Here is a 27,113-nt window from a genome sequence, read left to right as displayed (position 1 = left end):
CTTCTGGCCCTGTGTCACCCCCATGCAGCAGCACTGTTTCCACAGATTATTCCTGTGCATGTTGGCACATGGGCAGCCCCAGGATTGGTCTCTCCTGCCTCAGGGTTTGGTGGGTGCTATGGTTTTGTGGGAACTGATTTAATGGGTGTTATGGTTTTGTTGGTGCTGCAGTTTTTGTGGGTGCTATGGCTTTGTGGCTGTTGTAGGTTTTGGGGTGCTGTGATTTTGTGGGCACTGTGGTTTTGTAGTCACTGGTTTTGTGGATGTTATGGTTCTGTGGGTGTTGTGCCATTGTGGGAGGTCTGGTGTTGTGGGAGCGGTGGATTTGGGGAGCCATGGTAGGGACAGCCACATTGCATCTGTGATTTTCAAGCTCTCTGGTAGTATATGGTCTTGCGTCAGAGGCAGGTGACCTGACTCTGGAGGTTTCAGGGCTGGAGATGGAATCCCTGATGCGGGTTGTTGCAGGGGCAAGACATGACCTGGCAGACCACCTGTTTGAGGGGCCAGCCAGGCAGGCCTTTCCAACTTCCGTCCTCAGCGGTACATCTCAGAAGTAGATGAGCTCTTAATGGAGCCCACAGATCCTGGTTTGAGTATGAGAACCACATAGAGACAATTAACGTCTCCTTGCTGTAGGCATTCCAAGTATGAATGAGCTTGACCCTCACTTTTGTTCTAGGATTTCCTGGGACAAGTATTCTGCACCCTGGGAGAGATCGTCGGGTCTCAGGGGAGTCGCCTGGAGAAACCCATCGTGTGAGTATCTTCTGGTCTGAGCTTGGGCCTCTTGTGTGACCTCATGGTAGCTCTTTTTCCCCCCAACACCTCACTAGACCATGCCAGCCGTGGACAGTGGCAGAAGCAACCAATCCCTCTGGGCTGTGGGGTCAGCCTGCAATTCCCCTAGTCTCATGCTCCACTCCCTAGACCCCCTTTTCCCCCCCTACACTCCAATTGCTCCCTCAGTTGGGCCTCATCCTTTTTCGAGGACTGCCCCAGGGTCCAACCAGGACTCCTGGGTCATGCCTCTATCCGTCTCTCCCAGCCTGCTGCTCTGTTTCTGGGGAAACTCAAGAGACTCAAGTGTGCCCTCCTGCTGCTCCTCCAACTCCCCCCATGGTCCCAGGGCTTCTACTGGATGCCCCAGCTCCTATATGTGCACAAAGGTGCCCTTTTGGCATTGGGGACAGTGGTTCCAGGTGTCCCTGGCTCATGGTAGGGGACCTTGTTTGCTTGGCCCTTCTACCATATAAGCCAAAGGGAGTTTAGCTCAACCTTCTCATATGCGCCATGTGTCTGGTACTATTTTCTGGCTTGGTTAATAAGTGAAACATGATTGGTTTCTGATGTTCTGTGGAGACTCAGCTCAAAGTTTGAGGGATGGATGTTATAGAATTTTCTTTTCCTTTTTTTGGGGGGCGGAGGGAGGGTACACTGCGGCACTCAGGAGTTGCTTCTGGCTCTGTGCTCAGAAATCACTCCTGGTAGGCTCAGGGAACCTTATGGGATGCTGGGATTCAAACCCAGGTTGGCAATGTGCAAGGCAAGTTTCCTACCTGTTGTGCTGCCATTCAGCCCCTACAGAGACTCTTAGTAGCAACTCTGGGCGTCACCATTTCCTACTCCAGCCTGTTTGCAGTTTGGGGTATATCTTCCTTTGCCTTGTGTGTCCCTGCATGGTGACTTTTGCCTTGCCTGGCTAGTCTTGTGTGTGTTGAGTCATGCATGGCCCTGCCCTATGTCTCCTGAGGGGCTCATTCAAGCCCCTGCCAATGCACAGCACCCCCTGTCTGCGGTCTCAGAGATGCAGCCAGCAGAGCCCCAGCACAGCTCCCTCCAACATGGTCCCAGCAGGAGGCTGCCTGGGCCATCAGATGAAAATGAGACCAGAGTGGCATCTTCTGTTCCAGTAGCAAGTGGCTGATGCTGGGACCTGGAGCTAGTGACTGATTCGGGGGCCCTGCTCAGACTCAGTGTTCCAGAGGGAACCTTTAGGGGTAACAGGAGGAAGTTGGCTTAGAGGGACAACTGGGCACAGAGCTGGAGAGTGGAGGCAGCCTTTTCCTTCCCTTAGATCCCTGCAGGGGTGAGAGAGTGTGTGAGTGTGAGCGCGTGTGTGCACGAGTCTGCATGTGAATATGAGAACATTTATGCAAATGTATGTGTGAATGAGTATGCATGACCTTCCTTTCTTCTCTTCTTCCTCTCCTTCTGTCCTTTCCTTTCCTCCCTCCACCTCTCCTTCCTTCCTTCCTTCCTTCCTTCCTTCCTTCCTTCCTTCCTTCCTTCCTTCCTTCCTTCCTTCCTTCCTTCCTTCCTTCCTCCCTCCCTCCCTCCCTCCCTCCCTCCGTCTCTCCCTCCCTCCCTCCCTCCCTCCCTCCCTCCCTCCCTCCCTCCCTTCCTCCCTCCCTCCCTCCCTCCCTTCCTTCCTTCCTTCCTTCCTTCCTTCCTTCCTTCCTTCCTTCCTTCCTTCCTTCCTTCCTTCCACTTTCCTTTGAGAGCTGTTTTGGAATTCAGCAAGCTCATATAAAGAGTAATTTTGAACCAAACCTGATTACATTTATGCAAATCATTCACCCTATATAAATATTAAAGCTATTCTGTCTATTCTCAGCACAGAGCGGAACAATCAAAGCTTTTCACTGACTTGGGTTTCATAAGATAGTCTTGTTGTTGTGTTGGAAACATTCCGAATTTTTACAGCCCCGGAACCAAAATTCCTAGGCAGTTGCGAAATGTGACCTGGAGGTAAAGAACAGCAGCCTGAAAACATTCTTGCGACTGTGAGGTCACATGGCTGTGAGTAAATGTTAGTGGCCTTTGTATGAGCAGCAGGAAACCCAACCCTGATTATGTCAGCACTAGCGCTTCCTGGTTGGGAGCATGTGAGGAGAAAGAAGGTCTACAGCCCAGCGGGGCATCTCCCATGGAGGGACACACTGCCTCCCTGGGTGGGGCAGAGCTGGGGGCAGCTGGTAGGTGCCCTTGCTCTCTGCTAATTTCTTTGTGCCCATGCCAGGACTCTGCCTGCCTGCTGTACAGGCACTGGGCAAACCCATGCGGCCACCTCTGATCTGAGTACTCAGCCTAGCAGGGAGACCATCTGTGACTTTTCCAGAGTTCTAGGCTGTTGGCACGGGGTGTGGTGCCACCAATGTTGTCCCTGTCCTCTCATGGCACACTGTAGGCCATAGTAGTAGGGGGTGGGGACTTAGACACAGCACAGGGTGGGGCTTTGAGCTTGGCTGTGCAGTCTGGGGCAGGTCTGAGGCTCCCAGAGTACTTCCAGGAGAATCTGTGAGTAACACTTGCTGGGAAGGGCCCACATGCTCAGAATGCAGTGCCACATTGCTTTGTACCCATACCCATGACCGTCTCTGCCACTTGTACCCTTGAGCCCAGGAGCTCTCTGGGGGTCCCCGAGAACTTCCTCCCTGAGTGCTGCCTGCAAGTCTGCCCGAGGCCAGGCCAGCTGGCAGCTGAATGGACAGTGAAGCTGCCACTGATGGTCTTATTCATTGAGGCCTCTGCGGCTCACCCTGGTGCTCAGCGTGCTGGCAAATGGGGTCCATGACCCTATAGTGCCTTCCTGGGGTAGTTGTCATTTACTCACTCCCCAGAGCACTGAGATGTTACCTCCATTGTCCTGTGTTGGGCGGTAAGGGGAGAATGGAGAGAGCTGTTGGAGCATGTGCATGGGTTTGTCTGCAAGTCTATGCATGCGTGTAGCTGCTGTGTGTTACTGTGCATGCGTGTCTACAGTGCCAGGCATTGAGTGCATGCATGTGCATGTGTGTTTGCATCATGGAAGTGTGCTGAGCATCAGACCATGGTGCCCTGAAATGCAGGCAGGTCTGGACACTGTGGGGCCTGAGCTTAGAGTTCAGCACTAGTTAGTGTGGGGGCAAGTTTGGGGGCTCAGAGGAGAGAGTACAGCCTAGGAAGGCTCCACAAGCAAGTCAGATGGTGCCCATGTGTGCTCAGAGGGTGCAGGTATTGAGGTTCTGGCCTTTGGATGACCATGTATGTGTAGGGGGCCTATGTGGGATCAGGGTCATGTTTCCATGACTTCAGCAGATGGGGAGACTGTGTCAAGCTGAGAAAGCAGCTTATATTGGTGAGCAGGAGGGGAGATCAGGAGAAGCACCTTGAAGGCCAGGTCTGATGGGATGGAGAGAAGCCCAGAAGTCATCCTCACCCTGTGAAATGCAGTGTCTTGTCAGCTCGGAACTGATCTGTGCTGCCCTGACCCACATTCAGCTTTATCGGGAGGTGGCCGAGACAAAGAGGGAAAACTGGGGGGTGTGGAGCAATAGCACAGAAGGGAGGGCCCTTGCCTTAAATGTGGCCAACCTGGGCTCAATCTCCAGTATCCCACATGATTCCCTAAGCACCACAAGGGGTGATCCCTGGTGCAGAGGCAGGAGTGAGCCCTAAGCATTGCTGGATGTAAGCATTGTCCAAACAAACAACCCTCCCTCCAAACCAAAGATGTGGAACTGGGGTGTGCTGGAGAGATGGGGGTGTAGGGGAACCTCAGGGCAGTTGGGACCCTTCCCTCATTTGCTTAAAGAAGGCAGGTTTCTGGGGGGCCTCAAAGACAGGTGGGGACCAGATATGTCTGGGGCCATCTGGCCAAGGGATCGAATCTGGGTTGAAATTGTATTAGTTGGAAAGAGCCTGCTCATTGTCTGCTGGTATGAGACACACTGTGTGTGTGTTTATTTTCAGAGTCCCCATACAACATTTGTGCGCACAAATGTATCTTCTGTTGTTTTAGGGGGATTCCAGGCAAGAAATGTGGCACCATAATCCTTACAGCTGAGGAGTTAAACTGTTGCAGGGTAAGTACATATTTCTGTGGCTTAAAAAAAAAAAAAGCACTTCCAACGCATCTTTGAAATAGTGGCTTTGAGACAAAAATGATTATGGAATCATTTTAGCCTAAATAATAGAACTTGGGTGCTCAGTGATTTTGTGACCCATCAAATGGGTTACACATTGTCATATGGATGGGGATGCTAGGATAGAACTTTAGGAATGGGGAGACAAGACCCGAGACTGAGGGGCATAAGGGGTCTTTCAGTACTTGGAACTATTCAGACTCTGGAGCATCTTCTTGTGGAATTGGGGCTCATGTGGGTCTCGTGGACCTGCCAAACATGTGGACAGAGGTTTCCCATATTTGAGTTATGGCTCAAAGCAGGTCCCTCATTCCTAGTAGTGACAGGCCCTGGAAGAGGGGTGACATACCTTGCTGGATGGGAGGTCAGTGCTGGGTGTCTAGGGAGATTCATCCCCAGCCCTTTTCAGGTACCTCTTCAGTGTGGTCCTAATACAGTATGAGTGCTTTGCACCTTTACTGGCATCATCCTGGTCCCCCAGAATCTGTCCCACTCCCTTCCTCCTGCTAGGTCAGGAGCAGGGCTGGACGTGCTCTCTTCCCTCTTCAGTGAGGTTTGAGCTTTTCTGAAACTGCTCTGGGAAATTTGTCTGCGAGACATGGTGGGGTCTCCAGGTAGTTCAGGAGAAGGCACAGAGCAGGATCCGCAACATCAGGTGGTCCCCAGAGCCTTTCTGAGGATGCTGGAGTTTCCCTGACTCTGTGACACCAGAGTAACACCATGTCCATGGATTGTTGTGTGAAATTGGGGTCCCTGCTATCTGGAATCCAGGGTCTTGATAGACCATTTCCCTCTTTCCCAAGAAAACATCTTTACAGCTCAAAGAGGACTTAGTCCATGAAACCAAAGAGCTGCTCTTAGAGATGAGGAAGCAGGACCCCTATAACTTCTGTTCGGCTGCTCCTAATGGAAGGGCAGGGATTGGGCACAACCCACTCTGCAGAGGTCAGTTCCCGAGAAACAGAGTTTGCATGTATGAAATATGAGTTTGGACAATGAGCTATCAGTGGAAATCTGGTTCTCACACCCATCGTACATGAGCAACCCTCACAGCCCCATGTGAAGTCTTTGACCAAGTAGGAATTAAACATCTCAGGCAGTTTGGCCCAATCTCCAGCCTCTCCAAAAGCGAGTTGAGGTTATCCGGGACTCCTCACGTGCCTGTTGGCATTAAAACGGCACATTTGTTTTGCCGTGAAATGTCACTTATAATTTGTCATTTCTGGTTCTGTTATGACCCAGGTTTTGAGCCATTTCAACTCATTCTTTTCATAGGATGCCGTTCTAATGCAATTTTGTGCAAACAAATTGGACAAAAAGGACTTCTTTGGGAAATCTGATCCTTTTCTTGTATTCTACCGGAGTAATGAAGATGGAAGGTACATTTATCTTTTATGCATTTTAGCTCTGTGGTAAGGAATCTTTTTTTTTTCCAGAGGCCATTACATTTATGAACAGAGCACTGTGGTTTTGGCATTTTCGAAATGGATGTGAGTTACTCACCAGCTAGGATCCCAGCTGCTTTAATCACAATGCTTCGCTTTATCAACTCTTTCTGTTTGGTTTGATAATTAAAATGCTTCTCATCTCCATAGAAACACTTCATCTTTACCATTGATAAGACTATGCTATCCCAATATTACTGAAGAATTCTCTTTGTAGCAGTCTAAGATGATGAACTGAATGTATCTGTCCTGCCGGATTGTTCTTCGGAGAGATGAGAATTTTAGGGCAACTCTTTATACTCTGGGAATTTCCAGTCACCTCTCTCTTCCATCAAGTAACAAGTCCCATCATACTTTAGTCATTTTAATATTTGCGTTAGTGTTTAACTTCGTTTCGGTGTGATTTCAAACTATATCCTAGGCTTGTAGCACCTAATTGAATGCCTGTGATTGCCAGGAGATATTTTGGGTTATTATTGTCTGAATCATATTTCTAGTCTGCAGCCAGCAGAAAACTTAGTACTCTGGGCTAAGCTGTGTGTGTGGGTGGGATGGGTGGGGAGGAGTTGAGTCCTAATCCTGCAGTTGGATTTCTATGTGGGTCTTGGGAACTCTTGTGACCATGTGAAATTCAGTTTCCCATTTATGAGAGGCTCATGATCATGAATCCCTCCCGAGACTGTTTAGAGCATTAGAGGATGAGTGATGACACAGAAACAGTGGTGAGTGGGCTAGACACAGCACAGCAGGGAGGCACTTGCCTTGCATGCAGCCGCCAATCTGGGTTTGCTTCCCTGTAACCCCAAGGGTCATCTGAGCCCTGCCAGGAGTGATCCTTGAATGAAGAATCAGGAGTCAGCCCTGAGCAGTGGCAGGTATGGCTCAGAAATCAACCCACCAACCAACCAACCAACCAACCAACCACACACACACACACACACACACACACACACACACACATACACACACACACACACACACACACACGAAGAAGCTTGCCTCAGACATAGACATTTAAATTTAGTTTTCTTGAATAGTTTCCATGGTTTTCTGTATTTTTTTTTACTGCTGCAATGCAAAATATTGTCCAGAGAGGAAGGGGCAAGTGGAGGGCAGAGATGAGATGGACCAGGCACCTGCAGCAGCTTGATGCACATAGATGGATAGTGCAGCAGGAAAGTGCATAGTGCATAGTGTATAGTGCATAGGTCATGTTGCATGCTGGTCTGTGGAAGGGAATAGGGTCCTAGAAGGTTGTGGCAGTTTGGAGGGAGCCTTGGGACCTCAGGGGAGACTTGCTGGTATAGTGGCAGGTGGGAGATCCTGGCTCTGCTGCTTCCAGACTCTGGCACTTTCCTCTGTAAATATGGATGAGGACATACATGTGCGCAATGACTGTCCCCTCATGTGCTTTGACCTGCCCCTCATACACTCTGACTTTACCCTTGTACATCTGACCTTACCCTCGTACACTCTGACCTTACCCTCATGTACTCTGACTTCCCCACATGCCATTCTGACCACTCCCATGTGAGCTGTGCTCTTGTTTGCTTCTCCTCATGGAAGATCAGCGTTGGATGCACCCTACTCTTCTGTGCTCCCCAACATGTATCCCTGCAGGTCCCAACAGTCTTTCAGAGTGTCCTGTTGTCCTCTCTGCCCTCACCTCTGGACGGAACTCTAGTATCTCCATGCCTCAGGCATCAGATCTGCACACCTGTGGGGTCTTCACTGCACCCACACCCCTCCTGGATTATCTCCCAGTAGATTAGATGCTACCACATCTCAGAGCTGCTGCTCCTTTACTCTGCACCTTATAGGTCATGGCTGTCAAAAGGTTCTGAACTCACGTGTTCCTTAGTCCCTTGTGTCCCCTGGTCCTGCATGTCTCCTGGTCCTACATGCCCCCTCATTCTGCATGCCCCCTGGTCTCTCTCATGTGTTCCCTGGTCCTGAAGCCTGCATATCACACACATGCCTCCAGCTCTGAGAGCTCAGGTTTGACACTGTGGCTGAGGAAGCCACAGCCCAAATCTGAAGATGGGTCCTGTAAATCAGACACACCATCTCCTTGCTTTATACCATTGGGCAGATCTTTTCAGCCAGAAGAGCATAAGGTTCTTTAGGAAACAAAGCAGCAGGGTCAAAGGGGCCAACTGCATTTCTCCAGTATGAAGAGAGACGATCACGCCCAAGTGAGCCCTGCAGCTGACTGGCATGTCTCCCTCCTTTTCACAGCTTCACGATCTGCCACAAGACTGAAGTGGTGAAGAACACACTGAACCCCGTGTGGCAAGCCTTCAAGCTCTCAGTGCGGGCGCTATGCAACGGTGACCATGACAGGTCAGTGCCAGTGTTCTTCTGGGTCATTGGCACTGGGCTGCCACCAGGAGGGGCAGGGACCGTAGGTGGCTGCTACTGTATTATGTAGACACAGAACAAACCCTCCAGTTAGGCCTATGGATTTGGTCAGTCTGGGAAAGGGGGACAGTCTCACTCTGGTTTGGTTGAACTGATTTTGCAAGGATGAGATATACCAGATCTGAGACAACTTGGTGAGTCGATGTAAGCTGAGCCCCTCGGAGATCCTGAAAGACCTGGCCTGGCACAGGGCATCAGGAGCCCTCAGATCTCCCCAGCTACCCTCCCCCTTGCCCATTGCAGATGCAGCTTCCCAGGCTGCTGGCTCACCTGACCCATGAGAGCTCTCAAGGCGCCCACACTTTCTTCTAGGTTATCCCACAGAAAACCCTCCCTGCTTCCAAATAGAAAGCGAAGACCCAAGCTGGGGAAGTCATGAAATACTGGATGTTGGAAACATGGGAGTTGTTGCATTGTGGAAGGAGCATGGATCAGATCTGTCCCTTTAAATTGAGCCCCCCGCTTCTTTGTGGCTGAGTCAGGCAACAGTGTCATAGGCTTGAACTCACATACCACTAAGTAGCTGCTGTTGCTCATGGTTCTGCTCAGCATGGATACAGTGCTCATGCCTGGCTCTCTCACAAACAGCCCTCCCTGTGTGCTCCACAAACCTCAAGGAACCTGTTCCCAGCCTCTCACAGAGGTGTGATGGGGACCACATATGGCTATTCCACAGGGTCCCTTATCTCCGGGAAGGGTCATTTCAGATACTAGAACCTTCTCGAAGACCATAGTTGTCAGGTCAGCAAAGTTAGTTTTGAGGATCCCCAAGAGCCAACACCACCCAGTAAAAGAAGGCATCTTAGTGTCGGGTCTCACACTCCCCACACACCTACATCTCAGTATTGGGTTCCCCCTCATTGTCTGCACCTTAAGTAGGATCTCACATTCCCTACACATCCACGTCTCAGCTGCCCCCCACCCTCAACAGTGCACCAATTGAACCCTGCTCTGTCTCTCTTCCTGGCCAGAACCATCAAGGTGGAAGTGTTCGACTGGGACCGAGATGGGAGGTAAGATCCAGAGCTGTGGGGACTGGGGGACTGGCGTACTGGGGTCTGTATGTACTCTGATCTGATCTGGGCTACAGGGATCTGTGTGTGTATGACTTGAGTGCAGGGAACTATGATCTGAATTCTGGGATCCATGTGGAATCTACTCTCTGAGTGCTGGAATCCATGTGGGAATCTATGAACTGGGATCTATGTGACCTGAGTTATGGAGCTGATTGGGATCTATGATATGAGTTCTGGAATTCACATGGGATCTAGGAGCTGGTTTTATATATAATACCCGCTGGCATCTGCATGGGATCTATGAGATGAGCTCTATGATCTGAGTTCTGGGATCCACGTGGGATCTGTGATTGGGATCTACATCCTTAATGCCTGGATCCACATTGGATCTATGAACTGAGATCTATCTATGATGAGTGCTGGTACCCATGTAGGATCTATGAGCTGAGATCTTTGTGTCTGACCTGTGGTGTAGAACCGTGTCTGCACTGGCCCTGAGGTGTCCTGAGGAAGATTTTTGAGGTCTGGAGAGTGACCATCAGTGTTTCCTCAGTGCCTTGTTTCTCAGGTTGTCCCATGAAAATTGTTCGTGCATCAGTCTGTGAGGCTTAGCAAGGATGGTTCCATCTTCCTCACCAGGGTTTATGTTTCCTGGGAGGCTTTGGGATCCTCTCAGATGTGCACCTTGAGGAGAACAGACTCCCCATTTTCTGTTTGTTTGTTTGTTTGGTTGGTTGGTTTTGGGGCCACACCCAGCGTTGCTCTGGGGTTACTCCTGTCTGTCTGCTCAGAAATAGCTCCTGGCAGGCACGGGGGACCATATGGGACACCGGGATTTGAACCAACCACCTTTGGTCCTGGATCGGCTGCTTGCGAGGCAAACACCACTGTGCTATCTCTCTGGACCCACACTCCCTGTTTTCTACCAGATTATTTTGAGGATGGGCCTGGTCTGGGCCATACTGGCTATACTCAGGTTCCACTCCTGACTCTCTGCTTAAGGATCAACCCTGGTGTTGCTCAGGGATCAGCTTCATTGATGCTCAGGAATCATTCTCAGTAGTACTCAGGGAACATGCTGGTGTTGCTCAGGGATCAGGTCCATTGATGCTCAGGAATCGTTCTCAATAGTACTCAGGAAACACGTTGGTGGTGCTCAGGGATCACTCTTATAATACTCAGGAAGCTTTCCTGGTGGAGCTCAAGGATTGCTCCCGTAGTAATTGGGATCACTCCTGGTACTGCTCAGAGATCACTTCCAGTGGTGCTGGGAGACCATATGTGGTGCTGGGATCAAACCAGGTTTGGCAGCACCTTCCCCCTGGCACTGTCTAGGGCCCTTCTCCCTTCAGTAAGATTTTAAGAAAAAGGGGGCTGGAGAGATAACATGGAGGTAAGGTGTTTGCCTTGCATGCAGGAGGATGCTGGTTTGAATCCCAGCATCCCATATGGTCCCCCAAGCCTGCCAGGAACAATTTCTGAGCATAGAGCCGGGAGTAACCCCTGAGCGCTGCCGGGTGTGACCCAAAAACCAAAACAAACAGAAGATTTTAAGAAAATGGCCTAACCTTTGACTTTGCCCTTTACGGATCTCCTGGGCAGGCCTGAGACTCCAGTGTCTCTCTTTACAGTATGGTACTGGGGCGCCGATCTTGCCCTGAGTTGTCATTTGCTCAGAAGTTTCTGTGCTGGGAACATTCTGTGCTTGCCTGATGAAATCCTGAGCTGTGTGTGAAAGCAGATGTGTCATGTATGAGTGTGTGAGTGTGTGAGAGTGTATCTGAGTGTGTGAGACTGTGAGAATAAGTAAATAAGAGTGTGTCAATGAGAGCAAATGTATATATGAGAGTGTGTAAAACTGTGAGAGTCTGCATGAGTGTGTGAAAGCAAGTGTGTTATGAAACTGCATAGGTGTGTGTGAGCTGAGAGTCTATGCATGAATGTGTGTATGCGAACACATGTATACACATGTATGTGTATGTGTATGCATCTGTATGAGAGAGAAGCCACGAGAACACTCAAATCATTCGTTGCTCCTCTGTGCTGGAGAATGTTCTGTTTCCCAGCTTTTGTAACGGAAATCCATCATTTCAGACTCACTCCCAGGGGTAGGCAAGACCCCCCTCCGGGGGTTATTATCTTTTGACAGCAGCAGTGGGTGAGACCCCAGTGCTGATGGTAGAGAGTTGGCTCCTCTGAGGAAAAGTCAGTGCTCACCAGGCTACTAACAATAACCAGAATATTCCATCAGCTCCTGTCACAGTGACACATGGTAAGAGTGTGGGATGAGAGACCTGCAATCTCTGTGGCTGTCATGTAGGGGAGAGGTGATCCCCTAAGATATGCTTATTTAGTCAGAGACTAAGATGAGAGAGAAGATGAGAGGCCCAAAGAGATGTTCAATGTTTCCATTTTTCAGTATTGACTCTGTCAATTAGCTCATTTTCTTCTGACGCTGCCTGGGTGGTCTGTATGTTGTAACAATGCTAATTGGAAGGATTGATTATCATGAATCTGAAAAGATCTCTACCACAGCCAACGTTGTCCATTCTAGGAATGGGCAGGGGGGATGCCAAGTCATAAGGACTGCTTACTTGGGGTGAATGTTCCAGCTAAATGGAACATTCCTTAGGAATTACAGGGTCATATATGACAGGTGACAGAATAGGTCACAGGACTTCAAACTGGAGAAGGTTTCAGCTTCAGGCTTGATCTCAGTTATTCTAGTAATTGTGGAAAATTTCCCCAAGACTTTGATCTGCCAGATAGCATAGCCCTGACCAATAGGATGCACGACCTCTTATCTTCCAGGCATATGACCTCTCAAGTTGGGGATCCCTTACCCATCAGGTTTGCAACCCTCCCTTCTGGGTGTGGGAGAGCAGCTGAGCAGAATGTGATTTCCAGGAAGGATGTGGGCCTTCCTGGACTTGGTGCCAACGGTCTTATCAGAGCAGGCAGGCTTCATTGTGTATGAGGACATTTTGCTTGACAACATTGTGGTGTATTAAGCAATAGGAAGGGACTGGAGAGATAGCACAGCTGGGAGGGTGTTTGCCTTGCACGTGGCTGACCGAGGTGTGATATGGTCCACTTGGGCACTGCTAGGAGTAATTCCTGAGTGCAAAGCCAGGAGTAATGCCTGACCATCGCCAGATGTGACTCCCAAACCAAACATTAAAATAAATTTTAAAAATCTAGAAAATTATGTCTGTGCCTCATATTTAAAAAAAAATTGAAGTAGATTTGTAGACATAAAAATTGGACTTCCATGAGATAAGTAATGACAGATGACATTTTCCTTCTCACAGCACAAATTAGCTGCTAGGTTGACATCAGCCACAACATACATTATTCTCTACCTTAGAAAATACAGTCGGTGCAGGTCCTTGTCAGCACACTGAGCGGAATCAAGTTAATCCAATTTGAAGTAATCACAGGAACATATTATTTAGAGATGCATGGTTGGAAAAATGTGATTTGACGTGTAAACTCATATGTGTTTCTACCTAGAAGTACAGTGGACTCAGTGTCTACATGGATAGAGTTTGACTATATGGGAGGGAGTGGGAGCCAGGGGTAAGGTGACCAAGGCCTTTTCTCCTGCTGAGTGACTGAGTTACTGAGCCATGCTTCACCCCAGCAGACCCTCAGGGGTCCCTGACATTCACAGGGATGAAGCCAGGTTGGCCTCTTAAAATGATGGGACATTGCAGGGAAGTGGGAAGACAGGCTGGCTTGTGTGTTGATTCCTCCTGCCCTGGAGGATGGTCCTGTGAGCACAGCTCTCAGCATGGCTGGGTCCTCATTGAGGCAGCTCTGGGCAGGGCTGGGTTCTCACTTTGGCAGCTCCATGGAACAGAAGGAGAACACTTGGGCTTCTAAGTAAAGCCCCTTTCTGCTGGGATCCTGGACTGAGAGTTGGAGGAAAATTCCTTTAGGTTTATTTTTGTTTGGGGGCCACATCTGGTGTTGCTCAGGTCTTACTCCTGGCTCTGCACTCAGGACTCACTCCTGGTGGTACTTGGTAGACTATGTGGGATACCTGGGATCCAATCAGCCACATGCAAGGCCAACAAACACCCTCCCTTCTGTGCTTGGGTCCCAGAAATTGTTAGGAATCAAATGGTGTCACCTGCTTCAGAAAACTTTTTAGTGATAAGGCCACATATCCAAGACTTGCCTAGAAGCAAAGTAAAAGTGCATTTCAGGCTGCCGAGGTATGTGGGCCTGGTACTGAGTCCACAGACCTGCATCTGTCTCTGTCCTGTATCCGGCCAGCCACCCCAGTGCCTGGATACAGGAAGCGAGGGAGGGCCTTGAGGACTCAGGATTCTGGCAAGAGGTCTGGTGTGGGTTAGCTTAGCTGCAGAGAAGCAAGGCGAGAGGGAGCACAGTTGAGGGGGAGCGAGCGCCTGGGTGGCAGCGGGGTCTGCAGGCTTGAGTCTGGAAGGGCATGAATGCCCATATGCTCTGTCAGTCTTGGGGGACTTGTTCACTTTCCTTTTCCCATTGGCTTTTTTGCTCACGAGCTGCTCCTGGCAGTGCCTGACAGAGAATGCAGTCCTCGGTTCAGACCCAGGACTCCTGCATGCCACGCTCCAGTCCTCTGTGCCATCGTCCGCTTTCCCTTCTTACTGGGTTACAGTCTGCTGTGGTCCCCAGAGCCCCAGTGCTGGTTCTAGCCACCTACATATGCGGTAGAAAGCCCCTTGATGGAAATGAACCCCAATCGCCCCCGCGGCCCCCTGGCAACCTGTGTTCTGTAATTGCACTAGGATTGCTTGGGGCCTGTGTTGTGGGGCAATTATTTCTCTGATGATTAAATTAGCGGGAAATAGCAAAACAGCGTTATTGGATCCCGAGGAAATAGTGGGAGGTAATGCATGGCCCGGCTGCCCTCCTGCCTCTCTCCCGCCGGGATTGTTCCGCCGAGACAGGGCTGCCCATTAGGAGTATGAAATATTAAAGTACACCAACTTGCTCTTCCTTTCGCTCTGACGACCCAGGAATAGTCAATGTGGGAACAGGCTCGCTGGGGCACAGTGGGACATCTGCAGGGCAGAGAAAACCCAGGACCTGCCCTGTTGGCTCCCATTTTAGTTCTTTTTTTTTTTTTTTTTTTGGTTTTTGGTTTTTGGGTCACACCCGGCGGTGCTCAGGAGTTACTCCTGGCTGTCTGCTCAGAAATAGCTCCTGGCAGGCACGGGGGACCATATGGGACACCGGGATTCGAACCAACCACCTTAGGTCCTGGATCGGCTGCTTGCAAGGCAAACGCCGCTGTGCTATCTCTCCTGGCCCTCCCATTTTAGTTCTTGAGTAGAGCTTTCTGGAGCCCATCTCCAACAGCACTGGGCTCATGGCCTGTAGACAAACGCTTCCTTTGTCTTGCAGTGTAGGGACCCTAGGAGGGACTCTGGGCATCATCCTTGTGGGGTGCTAGTGGATCTGGGGCAACAGGAAAGCTGTGGTTTGAGGGTTGGCCACATCACCCAGGTCATGTGGGTTCCTTAATGTGGTGACCAATAGGAGGGTCCTGTAGGAGACATGAATGCCTGTCCTCTGTGGAAGCTGTCCCCCCTTACCCCCCCCAGCAGGAACACTCATGTGGGCAGCACTGGAGGTTTGAATGCCTTTGTCTGGATACTCATAAGTAATAATTTGGTTAGCACAGATGAGAATGTTCCAAGTTGGGTCACTAAGTGAATAAAGTTGCTTAAAATATTCCTATCACGGCTGATGTTGGTAGGAGCACATTAAATGCTGTTTGAATACTGACAGGTGAAGGTGGTCGTCCATCACTGTGGGTATGGAACAATGGAATTATGCATGAATCCTAAACATGGGTTTCATTACAAGATGCTCCAAAGAATGTTTGTTTTTCACAATGAAACCACACGTTGCAGAAGGGTTTTGTGTCTCTCAGTGGAAAATGGGTGCAGGCTAAGGGTATGTCTCTTTCTCCTCATCTCCAGTCACGATTTCATCGGCGAGTTCACAACGAGCTACAGGGAACTCTCCAGAGGGCAGTCGCAGTTCAATGTGTATGAGGTAGGAAGCGCGTGCGCGTGTGTGTAGGTGTGTGTGTAGTTGTTTGTTTATGTACAAGAGAGGAGGGTGGACCACAGGCATGTCCTAGGGTGCTTCTCAGTGCCCTAAGTGCTGATTTCTAGCAGGAAAGATGGAGTGCAGCACAGGATGATGTCTGGGCAGGACCAGCCAGAAGCTTGGGGGCTCCTGTTTACTCAGAGCTGGGCCAATTCCTGCAGGTGGAGCAATTAATTCCAAGTGGAGACAGCTTAGCTCTGTCTCCATTTTGGTCTTTTGCCGGTGGCCAGTGGGCCTCTGAGCTGCAGCTTCAAGGGGTGATAGGACAATGTGAGGACACTGTAAGGCATCCCTTGGAGGTGCTCAGGAGGTCTGGCCACTACACAGCCTCTAGGTTTCCCCCTTGAGAAACCTGGGGATCTACTTGAGGCCTTCTGCTCTCAGCAGACCCATGCTTAGAACCCCCCGCCCTCCACTGAAACCTGCCCACTTTAAGGGAATCAGGAGAAAGATCCTGGTCCACAGGCCAGCCAGTGGACATGCAATGTCCAAGACACTATCGTCAGGCACTGGGGCTGGCAGCTGCAGGTGCTTGAGAGGAACCAATGGCTCTATTTCTTGGCCAGTGTCTTTCCCACACACCTCAGTCCTGTATGTACTGTCAGCTGAGTGTGGCTCTGCCTTATCCTGCTTCACCCTGGCCTTCCACTGACCCTCTTGATTCTATAGAGCAAGTATGATCAACTGTAGTTGCTTTCTCCATTTCCCTTTGCTGGCTTCCTTAATGAATTATTTTCTCTAGCAGCATCACTTCTCTCTCTTTTTCTCTCTCTCTCTTTCTCTTTCTGTCTCTCTGTCTCTGTCACTCTCTGCCTATTCTTTGTGACTATTTTGAGGGCTGCCTAAGACACTTGGTAAATATAAGTGTGTGAGATTGGTGACAATTTGAGTTTTCTACCAACTCCACTCCATGCCCTCCATGCCCTCTACTCTCAAAGTCTTAACTTTTCACAGTTCTACTTTCTCTGCTCCTCAACAAACTCCCATATCCATGGCCATCCTGTCCCTTATTCCCTACTTTTATATGGCAGATCTCATCAGTGGGTGCTAGGTGTGCTGAGTTGGGGCCTATTCTATCTGCCTGAGTCAGAGCTAGAGGTAAGCTCTAGGCACAGTAAGGTGTGGCCAAAAATAAAACAAAATAAACCAACCTTTAATTTTCAAAATTAAAAAAAATAAACTTTAGTTAATATCTTGTATTATCTTGACCATTCTGGCAACACATTATAAGATCAGCATATCTGCGGAGTCGATGGTGGACTCTGTGAACATGCTCTGCAGGGTCTATGGACCTTCTGCTGAGCATCAGGCACTACTTTATCTCTCTCATTTTCTTTTTTGTTTGTTTTGTTTTGGGACCACACCTGGCAGTGCTCAGCGGTTACTTCTGGCCCAGGAATCACTCCTGGCTTGGAGGACTAAATGGGATGCCAGGGATCAAACCTGGATCGGCCACATGTTTAAGGCGAATGCCCTACCTGTTGTCTCTCACTTACTTTTTGAACCGTGTTGCTATTCTGGGTTTTACTTCAGTCCTGGAATCAGGGATCCCCTTGCCCGCTGACTCACTTCACTGCCTTTTCTCTGCTTACTTTCCAGACTCCGGTGACCCTGTGGTTCCCTGACATGTTGGTGCATGTGGGGCACATTGCCATTTGGGTAGATTTTGCATGGGAGCCCCCAACTTCAGGACCAAGATGCCCATGACCCTTGCTATCGATTTCAGTTATCATTTTGTGGCAAGTGTCCATCCTCCTGCCTGCTCCTGGGATTGCTGCTGTGTGGGGCTCATTTTCTCACAGTGCCCTGGAATCAGACAGATTTCTTCAACTCTCCTTTCTTCTTCTAACCTGGGTTCTGGAGGTGAATCATTGCAAATGGTTTGCCTTTGGATTGGCAGGTTCTTCTCCTGGGTCATCTTCCCTGGCTGTTTCCATTCTGCCCTTCTAGACTTTTGCTGTCGATACCTGCTGGTGCCCTTTTACGGTTTCTTGTCAAGCTTCTCATTTTATTGTTGCATGGTTTTCTCTATTTCTTGCTTTCTGTTAAGTTTCCTTGAGTTGATTGTTTTTAATTCTTTGTTGTGCTCTTTGTAGCTCTCTGTTTCTAGGGTCAGTTTCTTTATGTGCGTAACTTCTATTTTCAGTACATCATGTTCTAAGAAGCTAGTTGGAATAATTTCTATCCTCTTGAGTTTGTGGAGGTATGTTTTTGTGTCTCAGCAAGTGGTCTCTTCTGGAGAATGTACCATGTGCACTAGAGAAGAATGTTTATTTAACTTTTGAGGGATGAAAAGCTTTATATATATCTATATATCTCTTCCATTTTTTTCCTTCAAAGCAAGTATTCATTTCCTTACTGATCTTTTTTGTCTAGTTGATCTATTGAGAGGTGACAGAGCAGTGTTGAAGTCTCCTACTACTATTGTGTACTTGTCAGTAGCTTCCTTCAACTCTATTGGCAGTTGTTTAAGTATAGTACTATTCCCTCAAGAGGTGCATATATGCTTAAGAGTGTGAGTGCTTGATGGGGTAATATATCTTTTGATAATTTTTACTATATTCCACCACTGTCTTTGGGTTGGACAGTTTCCTTTGTTAAGTCTGCCTTACGGTTGCTTCTTTGCATACAATTCCCTTTTGTGATCTCGCTGTTTTCGGTATTCTATTTCTATCTAGGATTTTCATTGTTCTGATTAGGATGTGCCTAAGGGTACTTGTATTTGGGTCTCTTTTAGCAAGTACCCTGCAGGCATCCAGGATGTGGGTGCAAGCACACTCCAGCCTTGGGAACTTCTCAGCAATGATGTCTTTGACTATTAATTCTTCATAGAAGGTTTCTTCCTGGATCTCTGGCATCCCATATGTTGTTTCTCTAGAAATGATCTCAAAGTTCTCTTGTCATCTGTTCATTTATTTTGAGGCTTTTTTCCATTGTCTGTAGGTTTTCTGCACTTCCTCTTGGAGCTCACTGATTCTGTCCTCAGCAGCTGTTACTCTGCTATTACTCTGAAAATTCAATGAATTTTTCATTTCGCCTATTAAGTTTCTTAGTTCGGTCAGTTCTCTTTGTATTTTTTTCATTTCTGCCTCATGATCTCTTATGTTTTATTGGCAGTCTGTTCCATCGTTTCTTTAAGCTCACTGAACCTCCTAAGCATTTCCAATCTGCACTCCATTTCAGAGTGTGTTATATAGGAAATTAATGCTGATTGGATCTGCAGGATTTCAGACTTCACCCATCAGGTGAGGTGGCATTTTGCACTGATTTCCCATGGTTTCCTTTATTTTCTCAAGATGAGTCTTTCCTACATCACTGTCAGAGTCTTTCCCGCTGCCAGGGAGAAATCAGGGGAATTTATGTGGATGAGGGATTATCTTGTAGCCAGGTGAGCAGCTCCAGCTCTGAAGGCTGTGCCACTGAATGTGGCTTCTGACCTATTCTGTATGGGTAGATTGGTCACTTTGTTCTCTGTGCCACCAGCCGTCCCTTACCTGTCATCCACAGTGTGACCCATCCAGTCTTCCTCTTTCTCCCCTATTCTCCTTCTGTACCTGGTGGAAGGCTCCTCCCTGCAAGGTCTTCTCGACTCATGGAATCAGATAAGATGAAGCCCAGATTCTTGCAGCTGTAGAACTTGTCCTGGTCAGACCCAGATGGAGATTTCCACACCTGTGGGCATGAGACACATCCCTGGGGCTCTCCAAACACCAATCTTTGCCTGCTGCTCTTCACCTCATATCTGTAGACATTACAATTGTTCTTATAAAGTAGGGGTTGGTGGAGACCGAAATAGTCACACAACAGTGATTTGCTTTGCTAGAATAATGTTAGGAGGTTAGTTAGGTAATACAGCAGGTAGGGTACTTGCCTTGCCTGTAGCTGACTTGGGTCTGGTCCTCTGAGCACCACCAGAAGTGATTCCTGAGTGCAGAGCCAGGAATGCATATCGCCCTAAGCATAGTTGTGTGTGGTTTAAAAAAATAAATAAAATAAAATAAATAGATTTTAAATGTGTCAATACCAAATTGAAAACTACTCAAGTGTGTTAGACGTGCTTTGCCACAATGCAGTCAGCTGTTGCTTTTGGACCTGGGACATGAAGCGTGCCCAGGTGACGGAGCCTGTGAGCGACAGGCAATGGCACAGAGTGCTGGAGAGTTTTCTGAGATAACCTTTGAGTCTACAGAGGAGCTGCGCTGAGAGACCATCAGGATTCCATCTGGGAAGGACAGGAAGAAGCTGCAGGGTGACCAAAATGTCAGAACACACAGTAGTTTCCTCTGCTTCTCTCAGGTGGTGAACCCCAAAAAGAAAGGGAAGAAGAAGAAATACATCAATTCAGGCACAGTAAGTCTGATAACACTCTTCGTAGGAACAATAACTCTGAGAACACTCTTATTCAGGACCAGTAAATCCAATAAGACACACTGATTTGGAAAGAGGAAGTCTGAGAATACTCTGATCAGGATCAAGAAGTTCAATAATACAGTGATCGAGGAATAATAAACCCTGGTAATACACTGACTCAGGAACAACAAGCTCAATAATAATCTCATTCAACAACAGTGAGTCTGGTAATACAGGTCAATCAGGAAGAGTAAGTCTGATAACAAAGTCATTCAGAAGCAGGAAGTCTGATAACATAATAATTCGGCTAGAGTAAATCTGAGAATAATCTGCTGCAGACACAGTAAGTCTGATAACACAGTCATTCAGGAATAGTAGACCTGAGAATATGCTAATAGAAACACTAAGTTCGATAATATAGTGAATCAAGATCAGTAAAGCTGATAACATAATACTATTTTAGGAAGAGTAAGTCTAAATACTCTGGTCCTGGAACAGTAAGTCTGAGAATATAGTAATTTGGGAACAGTAAATTTGATTAAAAAAACACTGATTCAGGGGCCCAGAGAGATAGCACAGTGGTGTTTGCCTTGCAAGCAGCCGATCCAGGACCTAAGGTGGTTGGTTCGAATCCCGGCGTCCCATATGGTCCCCCGTGCCTGCCAGGAGCTATTTCTGAGCAGACAGCCAGGAGTAACCCCTGAGCACCGCCGGGTGTGGCCCAAAAACCAAAAACAAAAACAAAAAAACAAACAAAAAAACACAACAACACTGATTCAGGAAAAGTAAATCGCTGATGAATCTTGGTCCAGGAACAGTGAAGTCTGATAATAAAGTAATTCAAGTATAGTAAGTCCAGTAACACTCCAATTTATGAACAGTAAACCTAAATCTACTCTGATCCAAGAAAGGTAGGTCTGAGTACTAATAGGGCTCTGTTCCCTTTTCAGGTGACCCTGCTGTCCTTCTTGGTGGAGACAGAAGTCACTTTTCTGGACTACATCAAGGGCGGGTGAGTGAGATGTTGACAGTGGGCAGTGCTGGGTGGAGATCATCCTGCTGGACAGTAGATTTAGTCAGCCCTTTCCTGGACTGTAGGCCAGTTCAGAGAGACTCCGGATCAATCCTGGAACAGAGCCGTGGACTTTGGGAAAGCAAACTCTCCTGGGCCCAGAGAGAATCTGTTGTTACTGGATGGCTGGAGCTCTATTTCCTGTGTCTCCTGGGAAACATGTAGACATAGCCTATGTCTCCCAGGAGCCTGTAAAGACCATTTCTTGTGTCTCTCGGGAGCCATGTGTGCTATTTCGCAGGTCTCCCATGGCTTGGGGATATGCTTATGCTTGGTCATTTGTAGATATAGAGGAAGCCCAGACTGGGCGGCCCTGTCCTGTATCTCCTTGGGATGGTTGTGATCTGGAGCTGTTCCCTCATGTCTGTGTGTCCAGACAGGGCCTGACTAGGGTGGCATTAGGGGCCCAGACTCCAATATGGGGGCACAGAATGGGCTCTTGGCAGAGGGACCTTCCCTTCCCCATAGGCACTGACACTCCCGCCTCCGACTGTGACCAGGAAAGGAAAGTCAGTCCCAAACCTTCCCAGGCTTTTCAGGTCCTAGTCTTTCCTTCACAGAAAAGAATTGCAGGAGATGAGCAGTGATGTAAAAAAATAAAGATTTTATTTGGAAGTTCTAAAGTATGGGAGAGGAGTAATGGGAGAGAAGGAGAGAGGAAGGTAGGGAAGAAAGAGGGAGAGAAAGGGAAGGGGGAAAGCCTAGACACCACATCCAAGTACATCTGCAGAGAACCCCAGTGTTAGAAGTCTGTGTGTCTGTGCAGATGTGAACTCGTCCACCTTCCCCTGTCCAGTTAGTTACATCTGTTTTTCCCAAACCAACCTCCAGAGCCTGTTGCTAGGGTGGTTTCCAAGGGGGAGAGCTTGGAGCAGCTGATATTCTTGTTTGATATTCTGAGTTCCAGGGGTGATATTTAGGTCTATGCTCCGTGGTGGGCCTCCCTCCCTCCCCCCAGGAGAACTACATTTTCTGGGCTGGAGATTCTGCCTCTCAGTGGGCTCCTGGTTCCTTGATGGATTCTGGATCCCTTAGGCATTTGGGCTGGTTCAGGATTCAGGGAAAGATTGTCCCATACCTGTATCCTGCTTCTGTCTTTATACTTGCAGCACTCATGTGCTCAAACAGGTTCACATCCTCGGTAACATTCCTGTAGCCACTAGGGCACCACTTTAGTCCTCTCACCTATGCGTCCTGTTCTTGGAGTCTCTGGTTGGTCTTTGTATGTGTTTTAATTTTGGGGGCACGCCCGGCTGTGCTCATAACTTCCTGCTAGCTCTGCACTCAGACATCACCCCTGATGGGACTGAGGGGACCATGTGGGGTGCTGGGGATCAATCTGGGGTCAGCTGTGCGCAAGGCAAGCACCTTAAGCCTTGCATTATCTCCCAGACACTGGTTGGTTTGTATTTTCAGTAACAAGTAAAGAGGGTGCCCAGCCATCCTTTTAAAATTCAGTTGGCGGGCAGGAGAGATAGCACAACGGTGTTTGCCTTGCAAGCAGCCGACCCAGGACCTAAGGTGATTGGTTCGAATCCCGGTGTCCCATATGGTCCCCCGTGCCTGCCAGGAGCTATTTCTGAGCTGATAGCCAGAAGTAACCCCTGAACACCGCCGGGTGTGGCCCAAAAACTAAAATACAGTTGGCAGTAATTTCACTGGCGCTCCAATGAGCACTGGCTCTTCTGTCTCAGGGCCAACCCTCCAGCTTTCCTCTGCTCTCCATAACCCTTTTCCTAGCTGTCTTTGGGTGAGGGTCAGAAAGGCAGGGCAGGTGACTGATGGACGATGGGTGACTGCAGAACTACCTGCTGTGATCAAAGCCTCAGAAAGAAAGGGACTGCACTGTAAAATGTCAGTTTTCTTGTGAGATCTCACACAAATAACTGTGCAAAAAAAAGATGAAAATCTGATCAGCGGTAGAATCATGCAGCTGGAAGTGAGCGGGCAATTCCCAACTCAGAGCAGAGTTGTTTGGGTGAGCTTCAGTGCCTTCTCTTATGGCCTCCCTGGGAGATCTCCCTGGCCTGTGCTTCAGCTTGTACTTGGACAAAAATATTACTTTGACTATCTGTGACTTCTGGACATTGTCCTTGGTCTTGCTGCACCGGAAGGGTTATGAATTCTGCTCACAAGCAGTTGCTTCTAAATCAGCCAGAATTCAATTTTTATGCAAATATTCTGTGAAAATGAAAATCTCATTTTGTCGACATTTTTGGTCGAGCAGAGCAGGATCATGCTGCTCTCGGAACTCGAGTCACGCTCTGACCTGTGTGTGTGGGGGAAAAGTCTCTTTGCGGGGAGACCTGTCCATAACAAGGCTGTTTGCAGACCTGAGAGCTGAATGTAGACCTGAGAGCTGAATGCAAACCTCAGAGCCGTGTGCAGACTTTAGTGCTGAGTGCAAACCCCAGAGCTGTGTGCAGACCTCGGAGCTGAGTGCAAACCCAAGGGCTGTGTGCAGACCTCGGAGCTGTGTGCAAACCTCAGAGCTGAATGTACACCCCAGAGAGCTATGTGCAGAATTCATAGCTCTGTGCAGACCTCAGCTGAGTGCAAACACCAGAGACGTGTCAGACCCCGGAGCTGTGTCTTGACTCAGTAAAATCGATATCATCATCCCTGAGATGAAGCACAGGGCCACGGCCAACCAGGAGAAGGTGTGGAGTTTCTTGAACAAAAAACTCATGGGTGTTTCTCAGCAGTGCATGTAGCTGTCGGGTGGGAAGAGGCCTTGGCTCTCTGCCCTGCGCTCACCTCAGTGACCAGGAGGACAAGGCAGGAGAAGCTGTGTGGGGGAGTGAAAGGAGGACAGGCCAGATTTGGGGGAGGACAGGCTAACCCTGCTGACCTCATTGGATGAGGTGGGCTGTCTCGTACCCCACACTCCCCCATGTCTCAGCAGAGAGGGCAGCAGGGCCTGGTGGAGGGGCAGGACCCATTCTAGTGAGAATCAGACCTCATCTAGAGGCTGCAGATCTCCATTAGGGCCCTGAGAGATGCTGCCGCAGGGATCCCCACCTGCTCCCTGCATGGGGGACAGTGAGCTTGTCCCCACCGGCCTTCCTTCTCTGGGAGAACTCAAGACTGCTCAGTCTGTTCTAATGCTCTGCCTATTCCAGTTTCTGGTCATGATTGAAGTATGTCTGGAGGCCAGCAGGGAAGGCACAGCTGCACAGAAGAGAGAGCCCTAAACAATAGTGCTCCATGGGAGCAGAGGGGAGAGGAAAGCTGGGCTTCTGGATCCAGGCACTATGACCACTGGTAGGAGACAGATCCTCTTGCCAAGGCCCATCAATATCTTCCCTGAAATGTGCCAGCAACCATTGCAGCAAGGGTGGGGGGATAGCATGTGTGTGCCAGCCAGAGAAACTATGGGTATAAGGTCAGTGGAACCATGTGCAGCAGGTCAGCTGTGTGCTTCAGTAAAGATCCTCATATCTGAATCCTTCTGGCACATTTGCCAGTGAGCATGAGAGGGGTTCCGGAAATCAGAGTTCGCTCCCTCACAGACTGTTCTTGTTTACCTTTATTCCAGAACACAAATTAATTTCACAGTGGCCATTGATTTCACCGCATCCAACGGTAAGTACTGTGGTTACCTCTTGATAAAATGTGTCAGCGACTCTGTGAAAATATGCATTCACTTCCATGAACTCCAGACATTTTATTTCCATGTCAAAGTCCTATAAACTTCCTTTCCTTTTTTACTATTATGAAGTAGTCTCGTAGAGAAAAGGCTGCAAGATTCAGTGAAATATCTGTAGTTTTGGTCAAGCTTGTGCAAGGTGCGATTATTGTCGCTTGGTGCCACCTTTCTGAGTCTTTATGGATGTGATGTTGGTTTATAGCACTGTGGGCAGAAGCAAGTCTTCTTTAAATGCAGCTGGAGGAAGACATCAGATCTAGTGACTACCCCGTCCCCCTCTCCTCAGTCTGTGCCAGCTCTGAGATCTTCTCGCGTCTATCTGCTCATGTCTTACATCATAGATCTCTTCTGTTCTCAGGAGTCTGTGGCTTTCAGTAGTGCAGGTCCCTAACTCAACTGGCTTACCAAGTTCTTTAGGCCTCTCTTGGTGACAGTGACATCAGATGAGTTCAGAGGATTCTCTCAGGATTCTTTTTGTGCAAATCTTTCATTGCCCATATTTTCAGGATAAAAATTCAATGCCCCTTCCGATCTATTTGAGTAACTTTGTCCCAAAGAGATGATCCCTTGAAATTAGTGATCACATGCTCCTAAAAGCATAGACATTATTTCTTTTTTTTTTTTGTTATATTTATGTTTTTTCAAATTGTTGTGGTGCTTACATTGCTCAGAGCTTACCTCACATTTTCCACACTTCGAAAAATAATTGGACTTGGGGTGGGGGTCAGAGTGAGCGCCTACTCTATCCCTCCTCTTACCTAAATGAAGAGTTGGACTAGAAAGTTCAAACCCCACAATCCCCTCATCTGGGGGATCCTGGGGGAAGTTTTGGAACCAGAAGGGTCTCACCAATGTTGGCATGTGGCAGAACTGCTCCACTCCAGAGCCCTCCCTGTCCTCAGGAAGCCCGGGCATGGGACAGGTTGATCGTGGGTGGAACTTGCTCTGATCCCTGGTACTGAGCTAGGTGTCTGCAGACTCACCACTCAGCTGTATTGACCTGAACCAGAATGTCACTGGTTCCTTCTCCCTCGAATGACGGTGCTGGGTGATGGCTCAGTACTTCCTGTCCATGTGCCATCACAGCCTTGGAGGACCTTAAAGTCCCTAAAGCCCAGATAGCCTGAGCCAGGGTCTGACGGTGGCTCACAGCAAGGGTGGCAACTGCCTTTGTCCTCCTGAAGTAGATAGGAGCAGCCACTTGGCCACTTTGCTTATCTCTGGGTGCCACCTTGTGCACAAGCAGTGACTGTGCCAGGTGGACATGGACCTCGGTGGGTGGGCAGAAAGGGGTGATGTATGCATGTCCCCCAGGGAACCCCGCACAGCCCACTTCGCTGCATTACATGAACCCCTACCAGCTCAATGCCTACGGCATGGCGCTGAAGGCCGTGGGTGAGATCGTGCAGGACTACGACAGCGACAAGATGTTTCCTGCACTGGGATTTGGGGCCAAGCTGCCCCCCGATGGGAGGATCTCCCACGAGTTCGCTCTGGTAAGGCACATGGGACTGGTGGGGGTTATGAATGGGGATGGAAGTGCTTGCTGTCAGGGCCTGAGCCTGGCATCTTCCTGTTGCATCTCTTCATCATCTCTATTGTGTCTCTGCCTCATTTGTGCCAGGGTGAGTCCTGTGGGGTTAGTTAGAGGTTCTGGACAGGTCCTGCTCTTCCCCAGGTCCCAGACAGCTCATCCTGGGGGTCTAGCTCCCAGCAGTAACCTCTCTTCTCCCTGCCCACCCAGCTGTTGAAGCAGCCTCACCCCTGGACCTCACACTGCCATTCTCTGCTGACGGTTTGGGATTTCCTGGCTGGTATCAGACACCCCCACTGTTGAGCTCCGAAGCTGGGTCTCTTGTACTGAACCCCACACCAGGGCCAGCCCAGGGCAGATGGAAACAGACTGGGCCTCAGGGGGGAGTAGTAGAGAGGATAAGAGGCTACTCCACCTCTCCCTGCTTTTGCAGAGTCCCCTGTAAACGGAGAAGGTTTCAGGCAGTGTCTAGAAGGATCTTTGTTGAGCCCAGCGTTAAGCAGTCACAGGGTCCCATCCACAGCTGAGGCAAGCTTCCTTGTCTGTGTGTTTCCACAGTGCTTAGTTTCCCCAACCTCTGTTCATGGGCCCAGCAAGGCTACATTGAT

The 27,113-nt window shown here is 49.0% G+C and overlaps 1 protein-coding gene across 1 annotated transcript in view; it reads left to right on the top strand.

The window, feature by feature from the left end:
* CPNE8 (copine 8) overlaps positions 1 to 27,113 on the top strand; it is a 45,568-nt gene that overhangs the window by 13,077 nt on the left and 5,378 nt on the right. The window contains exons 6-15 of the mRNA XM_049783962.1: positions 683 to 759; positions 4,784 to 4,847; positions 6,183 to 6,286; positions 8,591 to 8,695; positions 9,745 to 9,786; positions 15,768 to 15,843; positions 20,197 to 20,250; positions 21,201 to 21,262; positions 24,861 to 24,907; positions 26,286 to 26,467. Coding sequence (XP_049639919.1) covers positions 683 to 759; positions 4,784 to 4,847; positions 6,183 to 6,286; positions 8,591 to 8,695; positions 9,745 to 9,786; positions 15,768 to 15,843; positions 20,197 to 20,250; positions 21,201 to 21,262; positions 24,861 to 24,907; positions 26,286 to 26,467 — 813 coding nt within the window. The remainder of the gene's footprint in view (positions 1 to 682; positions 760 to 4,783; positions 4,848 to 6,182; positions 6,287 to 8,590; positions 8,696 to 9,744; positions 9,787 to 15,767; positions 15,844 to 20,196; positions 20,251 to 21,200; positions 21,263 to 24,860; positions 24,908 to 26,285; positions 26,468 to 27,113) is intronic.

This window comes from Suncus etruscus, chromosome 11 (assembly GCF_024139225.1).
Source record: "Suncus etruscus isolate mSunEtr1 chromosome 11, mSunEtr1.pri.cur, whole genome shotgun sequence".
NCBI classification, from domain to species: domain Eukaryota; kingdom Metazoa; phylum Chordata; class Mammalia; order Eulipotyphla; family Soricidae; genus Suncus; species Suncus etruscus.
Note: the sequence above shows the minus strand (reverse complement) of the source record. Positions and strands in the feature narration are given on the sequence as shown.